Source organism: Lissotriton vulgaris, chromosome 1_1 (assembly GCF_964263255.1).
Source record: "Lissotriton vulgaris chromosome 1_1, aLisVul1.2, whole genome shotgun sequence".
In the NCBI taxonomy this organism is placed as follows: domain Eukaryota; kingdom Metazoa; phylum Chordata; class Amphibia; order Caudata; family Salamandridae; genus Lissotriton; species Lissotriton vulgaris.
Genome location: NC_141685.1, coordinates 119,632,598 through 119,652,992, shown reverse-complemented (window position 1 = coordinate 119,652,992; position 20,395 = coordinate 119,632,598). Strand labels below are relative to the sequence as shown.

The 20,395-nt window shown below is 43.8% G+C and overlaps 1 protein-coding gene across 1 annotated transcript in view; it reads right to left on the bottom strand.

Annotated features, from left to right (window-relative positions):
* Positions 1–20,038, bottom strand: part of LOC147737706 (uncharacterized) — a 43,020-nt gene extending 22,982 nt beyond the window's left edge. The window contains 3 exon segments of the mRNA XM_086924950.1: positions 17,106–17,637; positions 17,723–18,838; positions 18,923–20,038. Of these exon segments, the coding sequence (XP_086781076.1) occupies positions 17,106–17,637; positions 17,723–18,838; positions 18,923–19,956 (2,682 nt within the window). The 5' untranslated portion in view covers positions 19,957–20,038.
* Between the last annotated feature and the right edge of the window lie 357 nt (positions 20,039–20,395).

The window sequence follows — 20,395 nt, the reverse complement described above, 5'->3', positions numbered from 1 at the left end:
TGGGCAGTAGTCCCCCTATTCTGCTTAGGTTACTTAAATGATTATACCCCTGCAACATGTGTGGGTAAGGGTCGACCCTCAGAGGGATTGGTAATCTAGGTGCGCCAAGCTGGCGGTTTTAATATGGAGGTCCTTGAAACACAGAGTAATGATATCGGTGTGATCAGGTTGAAGTGGGGCCAACAAGGGGTTGTGGACGTTTCTAGCGCTTATGCCAATCAATCAATCAATCATTGCATTTATATAGCGCACTACTCACCCGGAGGGTCTCAAGGCGCTTCGGGAGGGGGGGTCCGCTACTGCTCGAACAGCCAGGTCTTGAGCTGCTTCCTGAAGGCGAGGTGGTCTTGGGTCAGGCGGAGGTGGGTCAGGAGGGAGTTCCAAGTCTTGGCGGCCAGGTGGGAGAAGGATCTTCCTCCTGTTGTGGCTCTTCGGATGCGGGGGACGGCGGCGAGGGCTTGGCTGGTCGATCTGAGGTGGCGTGTGGGAGCGTGGGGGAGTGGGGGCTCAAAGTGGAAGAAGTCGGACGTTATAGCGGCTTTGGCCGACTTATTAGATCTACACTCCCGTGGTTCAAACATGCTGATCGCGGGAGATTTTAATGTGACTTTTGAGCCCCTCACTCTTGAACATTGTTGTAGGAAGGGGTCATCTGACTGCATGGTTGCACCCACTTTTTTCCTGGTGTTTTGCTGGTTTTCAACTTAGTTTGGCTGGGATCCTGCTATTCAGGACCCCAGTCTATCTGTTTTGTTTTCTCCCTAAAATGGATTCCATGTACAATAGGGAACACTCCAGTTTGGTTACTGGGGTACCCTTGTGAGTCCCTAGTATATGGTACAATAGGTACTAAGGGCATAGGTACCGCAGAGGCCTACCAGAGGCTGCAGCATGTATTATGCCACCCCTGGGAAGCCTTCCAAAATTACACCACAGGACTGGTGGCGCAGCCTGGGTATGGTGGTGCATGCACCCTGTACTGAGATATAGGTTACCTATATCTACCTTAAATCACTTCACATAAAGACCTATCAGTCACTCCTATGGCAGTCCTTATCAATCCTGAAGGCAGGGTGCTGGGTTTCATGTGAGAGGGTGCCTATGCATGAGCAGAGCACCTCTGTAGCCTCGGAACCTATTCTCTGGGGCTGTTCTGTGATGCAGCCTGACCATATACTCTTAAGTGCATTATATCCTCGCGGTAAATGCTAACTTTGGGATGGGTGCACGGAAACATGTTGTGTTTGGTGTCAAACACTTTGGAATCCTACCCCCCCGCCAGTCCTGGCGGTGGGGGTAGAATTCAACCATTCTAGAGGGAGAGACATGTACACACCGGTCTACCCGGTAACCAGTTTAAAGATCCCTGACATCACAAAATGGATGCTGCAGCCACAGACACGAGTTCGGCCTCCTGCTGCTGGATGAAACTCTGGCAAGGGAGGCATGGACAATAGGTTTCCTGTCAAAGGGAGGTGTAACCACCTCCCAGAGAGGCTTTTGTGTATTGGGGCTGGGTGTCCCTATGCATAGTCCAGTTCAAACTGGTGGCACTGGGCTATGAGCCCCTGCTCTGGCAAGAAACTGGACAAAGGAAATGGGTGTAGCCACCCCTCTTTTCAAACCCTCCCTTAGGTGGGTCCCCAGAGTTAGTCCAAGCCCTTTCTTACGTATAAGTAAGGAACCCCTGGCAGAGGACTTTAGATATCCCTTGACAAAACTCTGCAACTGAATCCTGGAACTTCAACGCTCTACTCAAGGCTAGAGAACTGAAGAAATCTCCCTTTGGGTCAAGGAGTGATTCCCCTGCTTGGCAGGCCCCAACAAAGCATTTGCCAGTCTGCATCTCCGAAGCTCCCGACAGACTCTGAAGTATCTGCAGCCCAGGAAGAGGATTTCCAAACTTCTCAGAGGTCGACCCGAGTCCCCTGCATAGCTGGGACCTGCAGCCGACGTGAATGACGTGGAACGGGAACGCATGGACACCGTGCACATTTGCATGTGCACTGACTTCTCGACATCTCTTGAAGTCGTGCTTTAGGCTACTTGTAGCCCTAGCACCGATCACCATCTGCACTAAAGATTGTGGGCCCACACTCCATGAGTGTTCCGTGGGCCCGCTTCTTGAATTTCCACTCGAGGCTCCTAGTCCGTTGACTGGTGGGTCCCTATGAAGTCAACTCTGATTTTCCTTGGGCTTCTCTGATTGCTTTAGATGTGCCCTGACTCCCCACCAACTAGTGAGTCCCTCGGACCTTGCTGGCCCGCACCGAAGCATCTTTCTCCTTTCTGCATGGGTTGCTGTTGCCAAGGCTTGTTGGGTCCAATTTGGGCACCGATACAGCAGCTCTTGACATCCTTCGTGGGACAGCACAAATCTAGCTCCTGGTTGTCGTCGACGCCTCCTGGTCCTCATGGCTAAAAAGTCAAGCTTCACCTCCTTCACCTGAAATAACCCAACATCGGTGGGCATCTGCCTATCGTGCCCCTGGTCACTGGCTAGTGACCCAGACTCTTTCCCCTCTGCTTTCAGGTTCTTCTCATCTTACATCCAGGCTTGGATCACTGTGGACACTTTCCACTTCAACTGCAGTAGCACTTTGCAGCAGATCGCCATTGGAACAGTGACGATTCCCGACACCTAAAGATACCTATGCACCCGGCTTCCCTGGGTGAGGTAACTCGAGTAATCCATTGCTCCTGTGGGTGTTGGCTTTAGAACCACTTAAGTCTAAAGGGATTTGCTCAAAGTCCTCCTCTAAGTGTTCCTTTTCTTTAAATTTCCAACCGCGACATTACCTATTGAAGTTAACGGCGATCCGTGGCTGTGTTCAGACACTGCACGTGTCCCCTGTGGGTCCCCTGCGTCACTACCTTGGGTGGTTCCTGGTGGCCCCAGCACTTCTACAGGCTCCAGGCCTTGCGTCTATCAAAGTTGTGGTTCTTATACCACTTTATTGATATATGGTTTGGTACGCCCCTAGGGCTCAACATATGTGTTAATTTACTGTGTACTATTAAGTTTTCTGTATGTACTTTTGCCTCTAGCCTCATAAAGAGACTAGAGGGATGTGTTTAGAATAAATACATATATGTTATATATATTCCTTGTGTGGTTCTCCTTTCATTTGGTCATTCACGAGATTATAGACTGGTAAAACAAGCTGCTTTACATTCCTCCAAGACTTAGCCTGAAGGCTGCTCTCCATAGCTACCACAAGGATAGCTTTCAATAAAGGTTGTCTGTAACCTATCATCAATAAGGGTTGTTTGGATTGGTGCAAGGTGCAAGAATAGTGGACAGAATATGCCAGGCCAACTTCTCACATATTAATTCAAGTCTTGATAAAGCAGGCACGACAAAGTGCACAGCATTGGCGCCCTTCTTCTTTGTATTTGCAGCAGCGTGCCATGCGCCCTTCCACTTTAATAATGCCTGTCGCTTATTTGAAATGCAGCCCACACAGCATTCGCGGGACGCTGCTTGTTTGTATTTGCAGCGCCATGCAGGATTTCTCTTTGGGAGCGGCTGCCGCCCCGCACAGCATGCATGTCCTGCAAGTGCTGTGTGGGGTGGCGGCTGTTCTTGAAGTGGGAACATGTAGGGCCCTCTGCAAATGCAAACAAGCGGGCACCCATGCCCAATTAATGGATAACTTATCCTACGCCTTCGTCAGGACCTTAAGTATTGCTACTGCTCTCCGTCGGTACATCTGGCGGTTCCAAAAGACGCCTGGGGCTTTTGGAACTGCCAGAGGTACCAATGGAGAGAGTGGTGCCTCCTATGTCCTGATCCGTGGCCAGGTGATGCGAGGTCTTGTCCTCTCAAAAGACGGTAAATTGTTATTTACAGAGGAACTATTATCCTTATTTACAGGTAAAGAGATTGTATCAGTTCCAACTCTTTACACATGTTATATATTGTGTATTTATAACACTCACTTGCGGTAGCAATACTTATGGTCCTAACGAAGGCATAGGACAAGTTATCCGTTAATTGCTGAAACATGTTGACCCTTCACATCTAGACAGTTTTTGTTTAAGACTGTCGTTTTGTACTGTTTTTATGTCTTGATCTCTGAGAGGCGCGAATAAATAATGTTGCTTCCCATTGGTCAATTTTAACTCACATCACATACACACTACTGCACTGCATTCACGATTCCCACATAATCGAGTACTCGCATCTAGAGCATACAGAGTGTTTATCACGATAGTTCAAAACATCTGCAAGCTATCCTTTCCTGAAGCAAGGGTTGTAAATGTGGGTGTACTTGTAAAGCGAACTGCGACTCCATGGAGTATCCTGGCGCTGAAGACCGCTGGGGAACCTGTCCTGGTTTTCCCTGTAAGATTGTCCCTTTCTTGGTATCTCCAAGGTGAAACCAGGCATCCCCGGCGTCTGTGGGGGGCCGTTGTAGAGATGAGGCAAGCTTAATGCCCAGAGTTACCGAGTGTGTTCCCTGGTTAGGGTAGGCACGGAGGCGAGAATTATCGAGTCTGTTTTGACCCTGGTCCACGACCCTGCCGCGTCGGGAATTGAACCCTGGTCCCGGGCCGTTCTCTGCTTACGGGTCTGCCGCCTCTAACCAGTGAGCCACACCACTCTAGGGTTGCAGCCCTTAGTGCCACTATTGGGCATTAGGAGGAGACCCAGATGATGAAGCATGTCACCACTGGTTGTAGAAACCAGATTAGTCCAGTTGCTAGTTTCTTACGTTTATCTTGCTTATCAGACCCGTGGATATTTGTGTTGTTTAGAAAACAACCCTAGGCCAGACAATGGAAGAGGCATGGCCTCTGAAAGGGGGGCGAATAATAGAGCACAGGGTCTGCATATGATTTAAAACCAGCCCAGACTGATTATTAATACCAACAAAGAAAACACCCACCCTGCAAACAACCTCCTTTAACAGGCACTTTCCATTCATTTGATAAGTAAAACAACATATAATGCACCCGTGTTTAAGTGTTTCTCTCTCTTTATTTCATAATAATACTGAATGGGATTTCTTTTCAATTGGACTTGGGAGTGCAGTGTATTTGTCTCGTGGCTTGGGGAGTCAAGTTAAATAAATCACTATACTAATCATCAATAGTTAAATAAATAATGTAATTCATTCAACAGCTTGTGTTTTGCTTCATATGAGTAATCAACAGATTGTGCGTTTACGATACCCCAAAACAAAGTATAATTATCATATAAAAGTTATACCCCCTTTTATTAGGGCACACAATAAAAGTTCCCGAATAAAAAAGGCAGGATTTCGTTTTGTTTAGAAGCTACGTTATGAAATCAACAAGTCCGTTTTATTTAGCTGTCAGATGCGTTCACCCAGTACTTCATTATCTGTGGACATGACTGTGAGAAGTTGGCCTGGTATATGATGTCCACAGTTCTGTGGGCACCTTGTATCAGTCCAAACACTCCCTTATGGTGATGGTTGTAAAGTCAACCTTATAGACCAGCTATCCTACTGGAAGCATGGACAAAGCAGTCTAAGGCTAAAACTTCAGAGGGCATGTGAAGCCAGCTGTTTTACCATATATTTTGCCATATGTAACCTTTTGAATATCAAATGAAAGGACACCACACAGGTTATATATAAAATATATATGTATTTATTACTAACACAACCCCTCTGGACTCTTTATGAGGTCAGAGGACACAGCACATAACAAGTTACTCAATTATCATACAATAAGTTGCACAAAATACAGTACTTACAGCTATTGTCAGTATTTTCAAATGTCGAGAAGAATTTTTGAAGAGTTGACAACGTTTGTAGAAATCTGAAATATAATGTTTAACATTTAAAATTAAGTCTGAAATTATTTTTATAAATGCTATCTTCTATTGTGTTTTAACTTATACTTACTTGTTTCCACGAAAAGAGTTGTATTTTTTGGCTCTAGTTGCTTCTTGAGGAAAAAGGTCAGAGTGACAGCATTTATCGTCTGCTCTCTCTGGTAGTTGAATAACTACTGATTTCAAAATGTTGTCTTACTTGTATTTATAGGTTTTTGTGAGTGTCATCATAATTTTCGATTAAAGCATCGTTTAAATGTGTATTTTTTTCTTATTTGTTTGATCTGGAAACGTATAATTTAAATTAACTATTTAAAAGAGAGTGTTTTATGCTTCAAATTGCGTTTAGTCCTCCATTTTGTTTTGATTGGCTTGGTGTTTGCTTCATGAAAAGAGTTGTAGGACTAATTTTTTCCTTTGTTTCTAAAATGGCGGCTATGTTTATGCTTTGGTAATTTTTTTCGGCAGAGTTTCCTTTATGTGTTTCCTTTATATTATTGTAATATTAATATCTTTCGAAAATCAATTTCTGAAGATTTATCAAACTGTTTATTATATTTGAAAAATGTGTTTAATACTTGTATTAATTTTAATACTCGAGTACCTTTTGTAGATATGCTCGTTATTTAAAAAAAATGTTATTAAATCATTTCCGTGTTGTAATACACTTCCTCAACCAAAATCATTTTATATTTGGATATCCCAATCTAGGATGTATTTTTGTATATTTAAAAAATATATATATTTTGTTATGTTGTCTGATACTCGAGTATTTATTTTAATACTGGAGTATTAATTGTTAAAATTAAAATGATATTTTTAATAATTATTGTTCAGTTTCTTACTACATTTTAATACACTTCCCCACCCAAAACCCCTATTTTCCCTGCATCCCGTCCCAGGAGTTATTTTACAAAATTAAAATATATTTATTATTAATTTTATACGCGTTGTAATGGTATGCAGTATATTTTTTTCGTTGTAATGCTAGTTTTTAATTATAATTATTACTTTGAGTTGTAATGGTATGCGTTGTAAAAACTTTCGTTGTAATGGTAGTTGCGTTGTAATAAATGTGTTGTAATGGTATGCGTTGTAAAAGTATGTGTTGTAGTGTCATACATCCGTCAGATAGTCACTCCACCACGACGTTAAGTATCAATCCCGCTTAACACGAATCAACAGAAAGTTATAATTAAAATCTGTACCTGAAGGTCGTTATAGAAGTGGTATGATGTAGGGCCACTTGTTAGAGGGGGGCCCAGACCAGCCTCCTCCGGGCTTTGACGGGCAAAGACGGGCCTGCCCTTGGCACCCGCGCCGTGGGATCCCCCAGAGAGTTTTATGGACATGGTGGCTGGCTGGCTGGCGCTTCTCTTCACGCGAGATCGCACTGCCCTGTGGGAGATGGAGTCCAGGCAGTCCGTGGTCCGTGTTCAGGAACAGAGTAGAAATAATACGGAGTCCTGTGGTGGTGCCACAATATCCCAACAGGGCCCAGGCAGCAGCACAAACAGCAGAGCAGCAATGCGGGCAAGTAAGGATGTGATCATATCAGTAAGAGCCCCAAGAGGACGTCTATTTTTATATTGACCCTGGGTGCGGACTGTAGAAGCTTCAAGAAGGGCACCTCTGCCCAGAAGAGGACCTTATCTTCTTGCATCATCTTGTGCATCAAAAAGGAACTGAATGAGAGAATCTGCGCTCAGTCCCCCAGAGCAGAGTCCCCCGCATCAGTACTTGTCAGGGGTGTTCCTGTGGCTGAGATTTACTGTGCAGTGACATGGGCTTATCCTCCACACCTTCACTAAGCGTTATTGCATGGATTCAGAGGAGCGGAGGGATGGCCAGTTCAGACGTTCAGTGCTTCAGGGTCTTTAACAGCATTATTTATGACTCTTGGTGTGGTTCCAGAATCATGGAAGTCTTCCATAACTGTGGCGATTCACAAGAAAGGGGTGGAGAGAGGACCCCTCCAACTATCGGCTAATTTCCCAATTAGGCAACATCAGGAAAATCTTTGGGAAACTATTACAGTCTTGACTCAAGACCTGGACAGAGGAGGAGAATATTGCCTCTAGCCCTCAGGCTGTAGCCTGAAAAGGCCAAAGTAGAATCGAACAGGCTCTGAGGTTGTAAATGATCTGTATGAAGTTTGTGTCCCTGGAAACTACCCGCTCTACTTAGTCTTAAAAGACCTAAAAACAGCATTCGATTCTGTCGTCGCTCCGTCCTTCTGAGTCTTCTACAGGAAGGAGGATCCCAAGCAACTATTTGAGTATCCGAAAGGATCTGCAGCGGCAATCATTCCAGAGTAAGATTTGGTGTAAAAGAAGAATGCACAGAGAAGTTTGAAATAAACATTGGCGTTGGGCAGGGTTGCGTACTTGCCCCAGCTTTATTCAACATTCATATCAGTGGAACTGATTCTCTCTGGAATCTTCGTCTTGATGTTCCGATATTGGCAAAGGAAAATATTTCGATCCCGCTGGTTGCAGATGATGCAGTTATATTAGCGCGTACTGAAAAATCAATGCATCAGCTTTTGGAAGGCTTCGAGCTATTCTGTAAAGTACAGAAGTTACTTTTATTTTATTTATTTTAGCAACTTGTAAAGCGCCTGGTGACCCGAGGGCATCCCCGCGCTATAAAGATTAAATCCTGCTGAGGGGGGTAAGGGCGAAGGGTTTATTTAGGAAACAGGAGGGTTTTAAGTTTTTTCCTGAACGTCAGGTAATTGGGCTCTAGTCTGAGGGAGCGTGGGAGGGAGTTCCAACCAGTGGACGCTTTTACAGAGAAACGTCGGCCTCCGGTACGTGTCCTCTTGAATTTGGGGATATTGGCCAGGTGCTCGTTCTCAGACCGTAGAGCTCTCGGTGCTATGTAAGGGGTGACCAAAGCCGCTGAGAATCGCAGGTCCCGATCCATTGATTAGTTTATGGGCCGTGCACATGGCTTTAAATTCCACCCTTTGGCGGACTGGGAGCCAGTGCAGAGCCTTAATAGCGGGTTTGGCGGATACTCTGGGAGGTACGCTCATGATTAGGCTAGCTGCTGCATTCTGGGCTCTTTGCAGTCTCGCTAAGGTAGCTTCCGGCGCACCCAGGTAGACCATATTGCTATAGTCTAACCGCGACATTATGAGGCCCTGAACTAGTAGTTTCCTGGACACGGGCGGTAGGAGGGGGAAGATTTTGCGGATAGTCCGCAGAAGCCCAAGACAGGTCCCGGCCGTTTTGGCCGCTTGGGTCTTCATTGAGAGGTCGGGTTCTAGCCAGACTCCGAGGGTCTTGATTTCGTGTTTCGGGGTGGGGATTTCCCCAAACACGTCTGGCCAGATCGCCGGGGGGATGGTCGCCCATTGTTTGCCCATGAGCATCACTTCGGTTTTGGAACCGTTGAGTTTCAATGACGATTCGCACATTCACCCGTGAATTTCGGTGAGACAGTTTGGTAATTTGTCTGGGTGGTCGTCTAGTTGGGATAGGGAGACGACCAATTGTGTGTCGTCAGCGTAGCTCACGATTTTTATCCCGAATGGTGATACCACATCTTCCAAAGGGGCCATATACACGTTAAAAAGCGTGGGGCTCAGGGAGGAGCCCTGAGGAACCCCGCTGGTAAGTGGAAGTGTGGACGAGTGGTATTCACCGTCCCAGACCTGGAACGTGCGTCCGGTGAGAAAGGACTCTATCCAGCTGAGTGCCATCCCGGTGAGCCCTGCTGTCGCCAACCGATGGAGGAGGACACGGTGGTTGACCGTGTCGAAGGCGGCACTCAGATCAAGGAGGATCACTGCCACTGATCCTCCTGAGTCTAGAATGCGCCTTGCTTCCTCGATGACGGCAAGAAGGGCGGTGTCTGTACCGTGTCCCGGACGGAACCCGGTTTGGGATTGCCGTAATCAATAAAGAGAAAAATATATGATAATTATTCCTAAATCAAAGGTATTGTTGACATTCAGGATTAATGGTAAACCAACTAAGCGACTTAAAACATGACTACCTCTGCATACGAATGGATGACCATTTATATTGGAAAGCTCATATGGCGAAGGCGGAAACAAACTTGACGCCACTATTCTACATTTTGATAACTCAAGCAGCAAGAGACCAATAAAACTAGCACTGATGCATTCAAGAAAAATGCACGTGTGGCCTGCCCTTATGGTGCTGAACTGTGGGATTTTACGAAAGTTCAGGCTCTTCTTAAACTGGGAAACATCTTCTTGTAACATGTACTAAACCTGGGTCCCGGTACCCCAATGACAGTATTAAGAGCTGAGCTGGGGTTCACCGGAGGATCTCACCCCGTAAGATAATGGATGCGAATGTGGTCAAATCTATCCTTTGCATCATATAGTATGGTTCCGCAGGAACTGCGCCGATGCAGGATTACAATAATTTACTCCGGTTCAAGCATGCTGAGAACATTCTAACATACACTAGTTGAGTAGAGAAATAGAATCATCTGGAACTGATGAATAAGGCAACACTAGAACTGGTTAAAAAAAATATTGTGCATTCATGTGGAGCAAGCAAGAAGCAAGGAAAGGCATCCTTCCGACTAATTACCAGAAAGTAAAATGTGAACCGCGCCTGGAGCAGTTCATGGACTTGCTGTTCCCTGTTGAGAAAATGGCTTTATATCTCATGTTCAGATTAGGAACTCTTCAGGTGCGGACCTTAACTAAAATATGGGTATAGCCCCTGGAGGCGGATCTGACACATGTCCCCGTACATAAGGGGGCCCTGAGTCATTTATGCATTTTAAGCTGCTGGGTTATATGTCGCATAAAATCCGAAGGTACTACCTACGTCCACTTTTTCCAACACGTAATCTGAGATGCAGCAGTGCAGTACTTTTCTTATGTTATAGAACTGATCGTATGGAGATTTGCCAGGCAGTTGCTTCGTATATGCAGACCTGCTATAGACAGCAGCGAAGGAAGTGGGTTCAAACCATAAACCAACTGTAGTGATGGTTTTGAAATTTTCCGTTTATCTCTGGGGGCTGTGCTCGTCCTTTGACATATTTGCCTTCATAACATGAAATATTTAACAACAAGGGGTGGTGATGGACAGAGTCTCTGAATTAAGCAGAATACTCTCACCCACTCAAGAGAACAGGGCTATATCCAACACCGTTTGTTAGCTCACTGCACCATCCCAGCTCAGAACCTGGCTATATGCAAATTAGTCTGTTCCTGTCCCAGTGCAAGATGGGAACAGGGCAAACCAAACTACTAAGCCAATTCTTACACTGGGAAGGAAACAAGCTTCCGGGGACCGGTTTCTAGCATTTCAGCCGTCGTCGGCCTGGCTTGCTTGAATCCTGATGGTGCAATGAGCAAGGGACTCATGTCTGAGTATACCCTTCCACGCTTAGGGTGGACAAAATATTTAACAACAAGGGGTGGTGATGGACAGAGTCTCTGAATTAAGCAGAATACTCTCACCCACTCAAGAGATCAGGGCTAGACCCAACACCGTTTTTTAGCTCACTGCACCATCCCAGCTCAGAACCTGGCTATATGCAAATTAGTCTGTTCCTGTCCCAGTGCATGATGGGAACAGGGCAAACCAAACTACTAAGCCAATTCTTACACTGGGAAGGAAACAAGCTTCCGGGGACCGGTTTCTGGCATTTTAGCCGTCGTCGGCCCGGCTTGCTTGAATCCTGATGGTGCAATGAGCAAGGGACTCACGTCGGAGTATACCCTTCCATGCTTAGGGTGGACAAAATATTTAACAACAAGGGGTGGTGATGGACAGACTCTCTGAATTAAGCAGAATACTCTCACCCACTCAAGAGATCAGGGCTAGATCCAACACCGTTTTTTAGCTCACTGCACCATCCCAGCTCAGAACCTGGCTATATGCAAAATAGTCTGTTCCTGTCCCAGTGCATGATGGGAACAGGGCAAACCAAACTACTAAGCCAATTCTTACATTGGGAAGGAAACAAGCTTCCGGGGTAGCTTGTTTCCTTCCCAGTGAAAGAATTGGCTTGGTAGTTTGGTTTGCCCTGTTCCCATGATACACTGGGCCAGGGACAGACTAATTTGCATGTAGCCAGGTTCTGAGCTGGGATGGTGCAGTGAGCTAAAAAACGGTGTTGGATTAAGCCCTGATCTCTTCACTGGGTGAGAGTATTCTGCTTAATTCAGAAACTCTGTCCATCACCACCCCCTGTTGTTTAATTCATAACATGAAAGGCACTGGAGAACCTTATGGACTGGAAAGAGTATCAAGAGGTATTGTTGCACATTTCTTCTTGTACCTGCACTTTAGAAAATGCTTGCTTAGGTGTTGGCCGTCTATTGGCGCATATCTGAGGGTTTAATTTCCACCTGGCTGTCAGCAAAACTGTAATTATTTGGACAATCCTCGTTTTTTTAACACACTAGGTAACGTCTGCGCAGCAGGCTTGTGCTCTTCTTTTATTTCTGATGTTTATAAGACAGCTGTCAGGCTTGCTAGGGGTTTACTTGCTCTGAGTAGGCAACAAGCAGACGGAGATACCGGTATCTGCCCCTATGTTAGCTGGTACGCTTTGTAAGATCTAATGACCGCTCTATCTAATTGATTGGTTTTAAAAGTGATGTACGTCATCCATTTGCACTAGCATTTTACGTCAGATCATGGATTATGCGCAAAGTGTAGTATTTGTATGAACTGGGCTTAAGTCGTTTTAAATCAACAAGAATTGTGATTGTTTTAATATCTGCTGTAAATAACGCTGACAATAAACCTTTGCTATCAAGTACCACACCTGCAGGAATGCTCAGTGGGTTGTGCGAAGCTAGATTTAACATGGTCGTCTGTGGAAGTGTGTCCCTCCAGAAATCAGAGTACATCATACGGTGGGGCTCAAGAAAGTTTTATATAAGTATCACAGATGCAGAGACCCTTTCCATCATCAAGCTAAGACCAACGGACAAATGTCTCTATTCCAGCTCACGGCCTAGCAACTATCCCCACAGTCCAGAATATCATGACACAGGACGTCACACCTTCTCCCCCCTTACATATAGGGAGGAGTCACTTTAGTCTGGTGCTCAATTACATGTGTAGATGTGTCTGGTGGTGCCTGATAACTGAAAGGCACACATTTGTTTACATACAATTTCAAATATGTCTGATTTATTATTCCTATTACCGCGCTTTCAACCTTGAGAAGGCCCATCCTAGACCAGTGTGTGGACAAAACACATGCCGACAAATCAAGGACAAAGGTATTGGAACACGGTCTAGGGACACTGACAACAAATCCTACATCAAACCTGACGTTTAACTGATGGAGCGCAAAGAGCGATATAAAGCGATATACTGAGAAAAAGTAACCTTGAGAATTGCTGCAAGCTAAAGTAAATTTTAAAAAACTAATAAAAGTACTACATATCCACAGCTGTGAGACCTGGAAGTCGATTATTTCTCAATATAGCCCTAGTTTATGATTACCTTAAAGTGCTCACAATATCATCCGCGCTAGAAGAGATGGGAGCCTGGGATGTCTGGTCACAGAAGCTCATTTACATACAAAGGGGGTGACAACCTGTTCACAACGCACAGCACAGCTTGTTTACGTAAAATGCTTGTACACAGAACAGGGTAAAGTCTTGTGTCTCTTTTTTTCATTTTCTTTAATATATCCTGCACCTCGCTCTCTTCTTCTCTTTCTCTCATTTCATTCATCATAAATTACTCAAATTCACTATTGCTTTATCAGCACGGCACAATTGGGGGGTAGCCACAGTTTGAAGGGGTCCCCCCACTATTATCTAGAAACTTGACTCAGTTCCATCTAGCTCCTTAGCCTGCGACTGTTTGTTTGTGTGAGTGGCGCAAGAGAGGAACAGAGAACTTGACAAAATTAGCCCTTCTTTTGCTTAATACACAGTAAATGTGAACCACTTTGGGGCTTAGGGGCTGGATAAAGAATAACATCAGGAAACAAACGCAAATTAAAAGCACATTTCATTTATTTGCTGAAAATTGTTTAAAAATGTAATTTCAAAGTTTCACATATCTGTTTAAAAATATGTACACTTTCAGTCATTTCCGAGTTTAGTTACAAACTAATAGTGGGAAAAACACATGATGTATATAAACTGAAACCGTATTTTTACATTATTTTATGTTTCTTGTTTTGTGTTTTTAAAACTGGCCGTCAACCTTTCACGTGAAAATTAGTATAAGGGCCTGACATCACTTCTTGTGATGTCACTATATGTGACGTCACTGTAATTTGCATATGATAATGGGCTCCTTTACTATTTTCCTTACTTGTGCGCTGTTTATTGGCATGACATGGGTCTATAGGTATTAAAAATAAACATATAAATTCACAGGTGTTCAGACCATTTCGCTGGTGATGTGACACATTGACATGTATTTGGCTGCTTCTTCTATTTTTAGGTGAGTACATATAACGTGCTGTTCCCCCTCCTTCCATTTCTCTCTATTTCTCGCCCCTTTCTTTGTCTCTCTCACTCTCTTTATCTCTCACCCTCTCTATCTCCCACACACTCCTGTTGCCCACACAGACCGGCTTTAGGGCTCATAGCTCCACCCTCGACAACATCTTAGCCCTTTCCTACCTTGCGAAGAAGGCCAATACGAGGAACAAGCCGCCCCTGTTCTGCTGTTTCATAGACTACTCCACAGCCTTTGGCCGGCTCTGGGCAAAACTTGATTCCCGGGGGCTTCCACAGGCGCTGCTAAAAGCCATAAAAGCTCTCTATGAGGGTACCTGGGTCAAGGTGAAGCTAAATCCTACAATAACAACTTCTAGAATTGACACCAACTCTGGCCTTAAGCAGAGTTGCGTCTTGGCCACCATGCTTTTTAATTTGTATACTGCGGACATGGGGACAGCTCTGAAAGATGCCAACTTAGTACCCCCAAAATTGGGGAAGCTTGCTTTGGGAACGCTCCAGTATGCAGACGACACGGTGATCATGGACCACACTAGGGTGGGGCTCCAAAGAGCCTTAAGTAGCTTGGCCTCATATAATAAGGCAAATGACTTACGGATCAACGTGTGCAAGACTAAAATCGTGATTTATGGCAAATACCCCCATAAAAAAGAAGCTTCATGGACTCTGGGGGAGCACCGTTTCGTCACTGCCCCATCCTACAACTATCTGGGCACCTGGGTCTCTGAGAGTGCCACTGCAGTTAAACACCTGAAGGAGCTTAAACCAAAAACTGACAAAACCATTTTGTCGCTAAGACGCCTAAGTCATCGCTTGGACAGTCCCTCAAATTGAATTGCCACGTTTTTTGCTAAATTTTAGATGTCTGTGTTGAACATTAATGCTTATGTTTTTTTAGGTATTGTTTTATTGTAAAATTGTGATGTTGTTTTATATTAATTTCTGATTGAATATTTCTGTATTGTCAAATTTGATTTTATATTTGAACAACTATTAAAATGATATATGAACCTTTTTTAATTTTCTTGTTAAGAATTCCTTTATTGTAACTACACCTAATTTAAATGGTTTGATTTTATGCACATATTGTTTTTTCCCTGAACCAAAAACTCTTCTGGGGGTCCTTGTTACTTACATTATAGAACACGCAATTGAAGCATTGAAAATCGAGAGGAGTTTGCCCCTGCACGAAATTCCATTCTCAGCCTGGGCTCAAGCTGTTAAGCGCCAAGTCCAGATCATTTCTTTTGGGCTTGACCTTCCATCTCTTTGGCAAAACCCACTAACTCTGGCCCTGGACAAATCATATATTCCAGGTAAACCCCAACCTTACCTGCAAGAACCAGTATCCACTTACGCGAGAAAGAAAATTTTGTACTTTCGCCTTCTGACCCTCAGGATCGTGGACTTTAACCCTAAATGGGCCCATACGGATGGCAACATAGCCTGTCGTCTCTGCAACTACCGCAGAGAATCCTGGCTACACTTGTTGTGTTGCTGCACAAATTTGGTCAATGACCGCCATCGTTTGTTGCTTCCGATTTTACGGAACACGGACTATAGAACTTGCAGAGAGGCTTCGAACTGGTGCCTCTCTGTCTCCACGACCTGTTTGATAGCCAGAGTTGGGAAATTCATACACCAGGTAAAAATGGCACTCGACTCCCACCTAACGGCTGTGCCTGCAAAGTAACTGGAATCCTTCGGCCCCGTCATCTAACCTGGGCTGGTGTAAAGCTCCACGAGGAATCCATCTATCGCCAACCACCCTTGGTGCACGAATTGACTTTACCGAACTTTCATGTGCCTCCCCTTATCAGTTGGGAAACATTGGTGCAACCTATACTCCACTCCTTTTAAAAGAATTCTGTTTTGGACAACTAAACAGTACTAATATGTTAGTATTTTAACTTAAAGTGATATTTACTTTTATGAGTGTATCGGACACGTGGGGGGGGGATGGGACGTTCATCAAGTTATTTATCTTATACTGTAAAGATTTTAAGTAATCATGCAGTTCATTAATAAATTGACAATTGTCCTGTTAGCGTTAGCTTCATGAATGTCACTGCCACTTCTGGCATTCATACGACAAATCCTTTAGAACATTTGAGGACAAGGGACAATCAAGTGTGGAAGACTAGTTGCTGGGAGTGCAACTGATTGTCCTGGCACATATATACTTTTGATGTGGGATTTCGCTATATCACCACATTCTTCAAACAGAGTCTACTGCTTACAATGGCTCAATTCTGGTAAAAAGTAGAGTTTGGGAAGTCACAAACTGAATAGGGAGAGCCAAGTCGGAGAGGAGCCACGGGTCACACTTAGTTATAAGGCCCCAGGCACAAGCTGATCCATCAACCGATAACAGAGTGTAAAAGATGCAGCAAACATTACTTAAAAAAACTTATATGCTCTTTTATATCTAAAAACAGGTTATTTCTTGAACACCTGTGCTTCACTTTAGTTCATCACATATACTACTGCGGCATTTGTTAATAGTAATATCTACATTTTACCAATGAAGTTTCCCATCTCCAGAGCCCTGACAACGTGTTTACTCTGGGTATGTTTGGTTTATAGGTTTTATCACTAATCCGACAAGTTAGCTGAAAATATCGTTGCTAGTCCCAGTATTGTTCAGTGTTGCTTTTACAGATAGTGTGATCAGGTGCGATTGAATGTTGTTCTTTGTATCTCTTCTTCACCAAATAAAAATCAACAATTTTTCTTTTCTTTTAGTCCACATTGTGATAGCCTCCCACTGTGTATCCTGGTACATCATGTCGCTTTGCTATGTGTACAGAAGTGAACAATCACTGGAAACAAACACTTTTATAATTCTGCAAATACTGTTATCTGTTTTCCTTCTTTACTGCTAGTCTGGTCTTCTATCATCTGGCATTTCAATGTCCCACATAATTTGAATTTAATTTTTTTCCGTAATTCATTCCTCTCACAATAACTGCACTGTTCTGCTCTTGTCTTTGTCCTCAGATGGGTCAATATTATTTTGATGTTCTTAAGTTGTTTCCAGAGTCTCTGTGTTCGCTGGTGTGTTTGGAGGTTTGATAAGTGACTAAAGCTCTTCCTACATTTACTGCCGTTGAATAGTTTTTCCCAAGTGTGTGTTCGCTGATGACTTTGAAGGTGTGATAACTGACTAAAGCACTTTGCACATTCACAGCACTTCAATGGTTTTTCTCCTGTGTGTGTTCGCTGATGAATCCTTAATACTGAAGAGTCGCGAAAACTACTTTCGCATTCACTACAATGATAGGGTTTTCCCCCTGTGTGTGTTAGCTGATGTGTTTGGAGGCTTGATAAGTGACTAAAGCTCCTCCCACATTCACTGCAGTTGAATGGTTTTTCCCCTGTGTGAGTTCTCTGATGAATCCTTAATGCTGAAGAGCCGCGAAAAGTACTGTCACATTCACTACAGTGTTAGGGTTTTTCCCGTGTGTGTTCGCTGATGATTTTGTAGCACTGAAAATTGACTAAAGCTCTTTAGACATTCATTGCACTTGAATGGTTTTTCTCCTGCGTGAGTTAGCTGATGATACCTTAATGCTGAAGAGCTGCGAAAACTACTGCCACATTCACTACAATGATAGGGTTTTTCCCCTGTGTGTGTTCGCTGATGATACCGTAATGCTGAAGAGCTGCGAAAGCTACTGTCACATTCACTACAATGATAGGGTTTTTCCCCTGTGTGTGTTCGCTGATGGCTTTGTAGATGTGACAATCGGCTAAAGCTCTTTGGACATTCACTGCACTGTAATGTTTTTTTTCCTGTGTGAGTTCGCTGATGATACCTTAGTGCTGAAGAGCCATGAAAACTACTGTCACATTCACTACAATGATAGGGTTTCTCCCCTGTGTGTGTTCGCTGATGTGTTTGAAGGTTTGATAAGTGACTAAAACTCTTCCCACATTCACTGCAATTGAAAAGTTTTTCCCCTGTGTGTGTTCGCTGATGTCTTTGTAGCACTGATGATTGACTAAAGCTCTTGACACATTCATTGCACTTGAATGGTTTTTCTCCTGTGTGAGTTCGCTGATGAATCCTTAATGCTGAAGAGCCGCGAAAACTACTGTCACATTCACTACAATGATAGGGTTTCTCCCCTGTGTGTGTTCGCTGATGTGTTTGGAGGTTTGATAAGTGACCAAAGCTCTTCCCACATTCACTGCAGTTGAATGGTTTCTCCCCTGTGTGAGTTCGCTGATGACCTTGTAGTACTGATAATTTACTAAAGCTCTTTAGACATTCATTGCACTTGAATGGTTTTTCTCCTGTGTGAGTTCGCTCATGATACCTTAATGCTGAAGAGACGTGAAAACTACGGTCACATTCAGTACAATGATAGGGTTTTTCCCCCGTGTGTGTTCGCTGATGACTTTTTAGGTCTGATAACCGAATAAAGCACTTTGCACATTCACTGCACTTGAATGGTTTCTCCCCTGTGTGTGTTCGCTGATGACCTTGTAGTACTGATAATTTACTAAAGCTCTTTAGACATGCATTGCACTTGAATGGTTTTTCTCCTGTGTGAGTTCGCTGATGATACCTTAATACTGAAGAGCTGTGAAAACTACTGTCACATTCACTACAATGATAGGGTTTTTCCCCTGTGTGTGTTCGCTGATGACTTTTTAGGTCTGATAACCGACTAAAGCACTTTGCACATTCACTGCACTTGAATGGATTTTCCCCTGTGTGTGTTCGCTGATGAATCCTTAATGTTGAGTAACGACTAAAAATGCTTTCACATTCATTGCAATGGTATGGTTTTTCCCCTGTGTGTGTTCGCTGATGTGTTTGTAGATTTTCTAATCGATTACAGCTCATCCCACATTCACTGCACTGGTATGGTTTTTCCTCAGAGTGTGTTCGCTGATGTCTTTGTAGGTGATCTAATCGACTAAAGCTCTTCCCACATTCACTGCATTTAAATGGCTTTTCTCCTGTGTGTGTCCGCAGATGATTTTGTAGGTGTGATGACTTACTGAAGCACTTTGCACATTCACTGCACTTGAATTTCTTTTCTCCTATGTGGTTCCACAGATGGCTTTGTAGGTGTGACGAGAAAGTAAAACACTTTGCACATTCACTGCACTTGAATGGTTTTTCCCTTGTGTGTGTTTGTTGATGTCTTCGTAGGTTTGATAATTGACTAAAGCTCTTCACACATTCACTGCACTTGAATGGCTTTTCCCTTGTGTGTGTTTGCTGATGTGTTTGGAGGTTTGATAACCGACTAAAGCTCTTGACACATTCACTGCACTTGAATGGTTTATCTCCTGTGTGCGTTCGCTGATGAATCCTTAATGCTGAAGAGTAACTAAAACTACTGTCACATTCACTACAATGATAGGGTTTTTCCCCCGTGTGTGTTCGCTGATGACTTTGTAGCTTTGATAATCGACTAAAGCACTTCACACATTCACTGCATTTAAATGACTTTTTCCCTGTGTGTGTTTGATTATGTCTTTGAAGGTGTGATAACTGACTAAAGCACTTTACACATTCACTGCACTTGAATGGTTTTTGTCCTGTGTACGTGTGCTGATGAAGCTTGAGTTGTGATGACAAACTAAAGCTCTTGCTGCAGGTGTATGATTCTTCTTTCTTAGTTAGTGTCTGTGGGTCGGGAATATATTCATCTACATCCCATGACTGTATTTCCTGATGGGCCAACATGGCTGTTAAAGCACTTGTGTTTTTCTCACACACTTTATATGTGTGCAGTATTTTGCAAGTTTGAATTCTGTTTTAACAATAAAATACAATAGCCACCAAACATTTGCCACACACCTAATACGTAGAATGTCTCTTTGTAGGGGATTGTGCCTTTGGATTGGATTATGGCTGTCCCCGCTTGCAGGTAAAGATATATCTTCCTTCTGGCCGGTGCAAATTTTCACAGTCTGTTGTATTGTAGATAGAAGAGCTCCTCTTTCCATTGCCCGTCAGTTGTCTGGCTCAGCTCTGTAGTGCTTTTCGCTTGTTACTGTGGTTTGGCCAGAAAGAGCTTACAATTCACCTAGAGCACGGAATGATGGCTTGTCTTCATTTTAGAAAACAGAGCACTGCGGTATTCACATCATACCGATACATTGATCAAAGTTAGTATTTGACA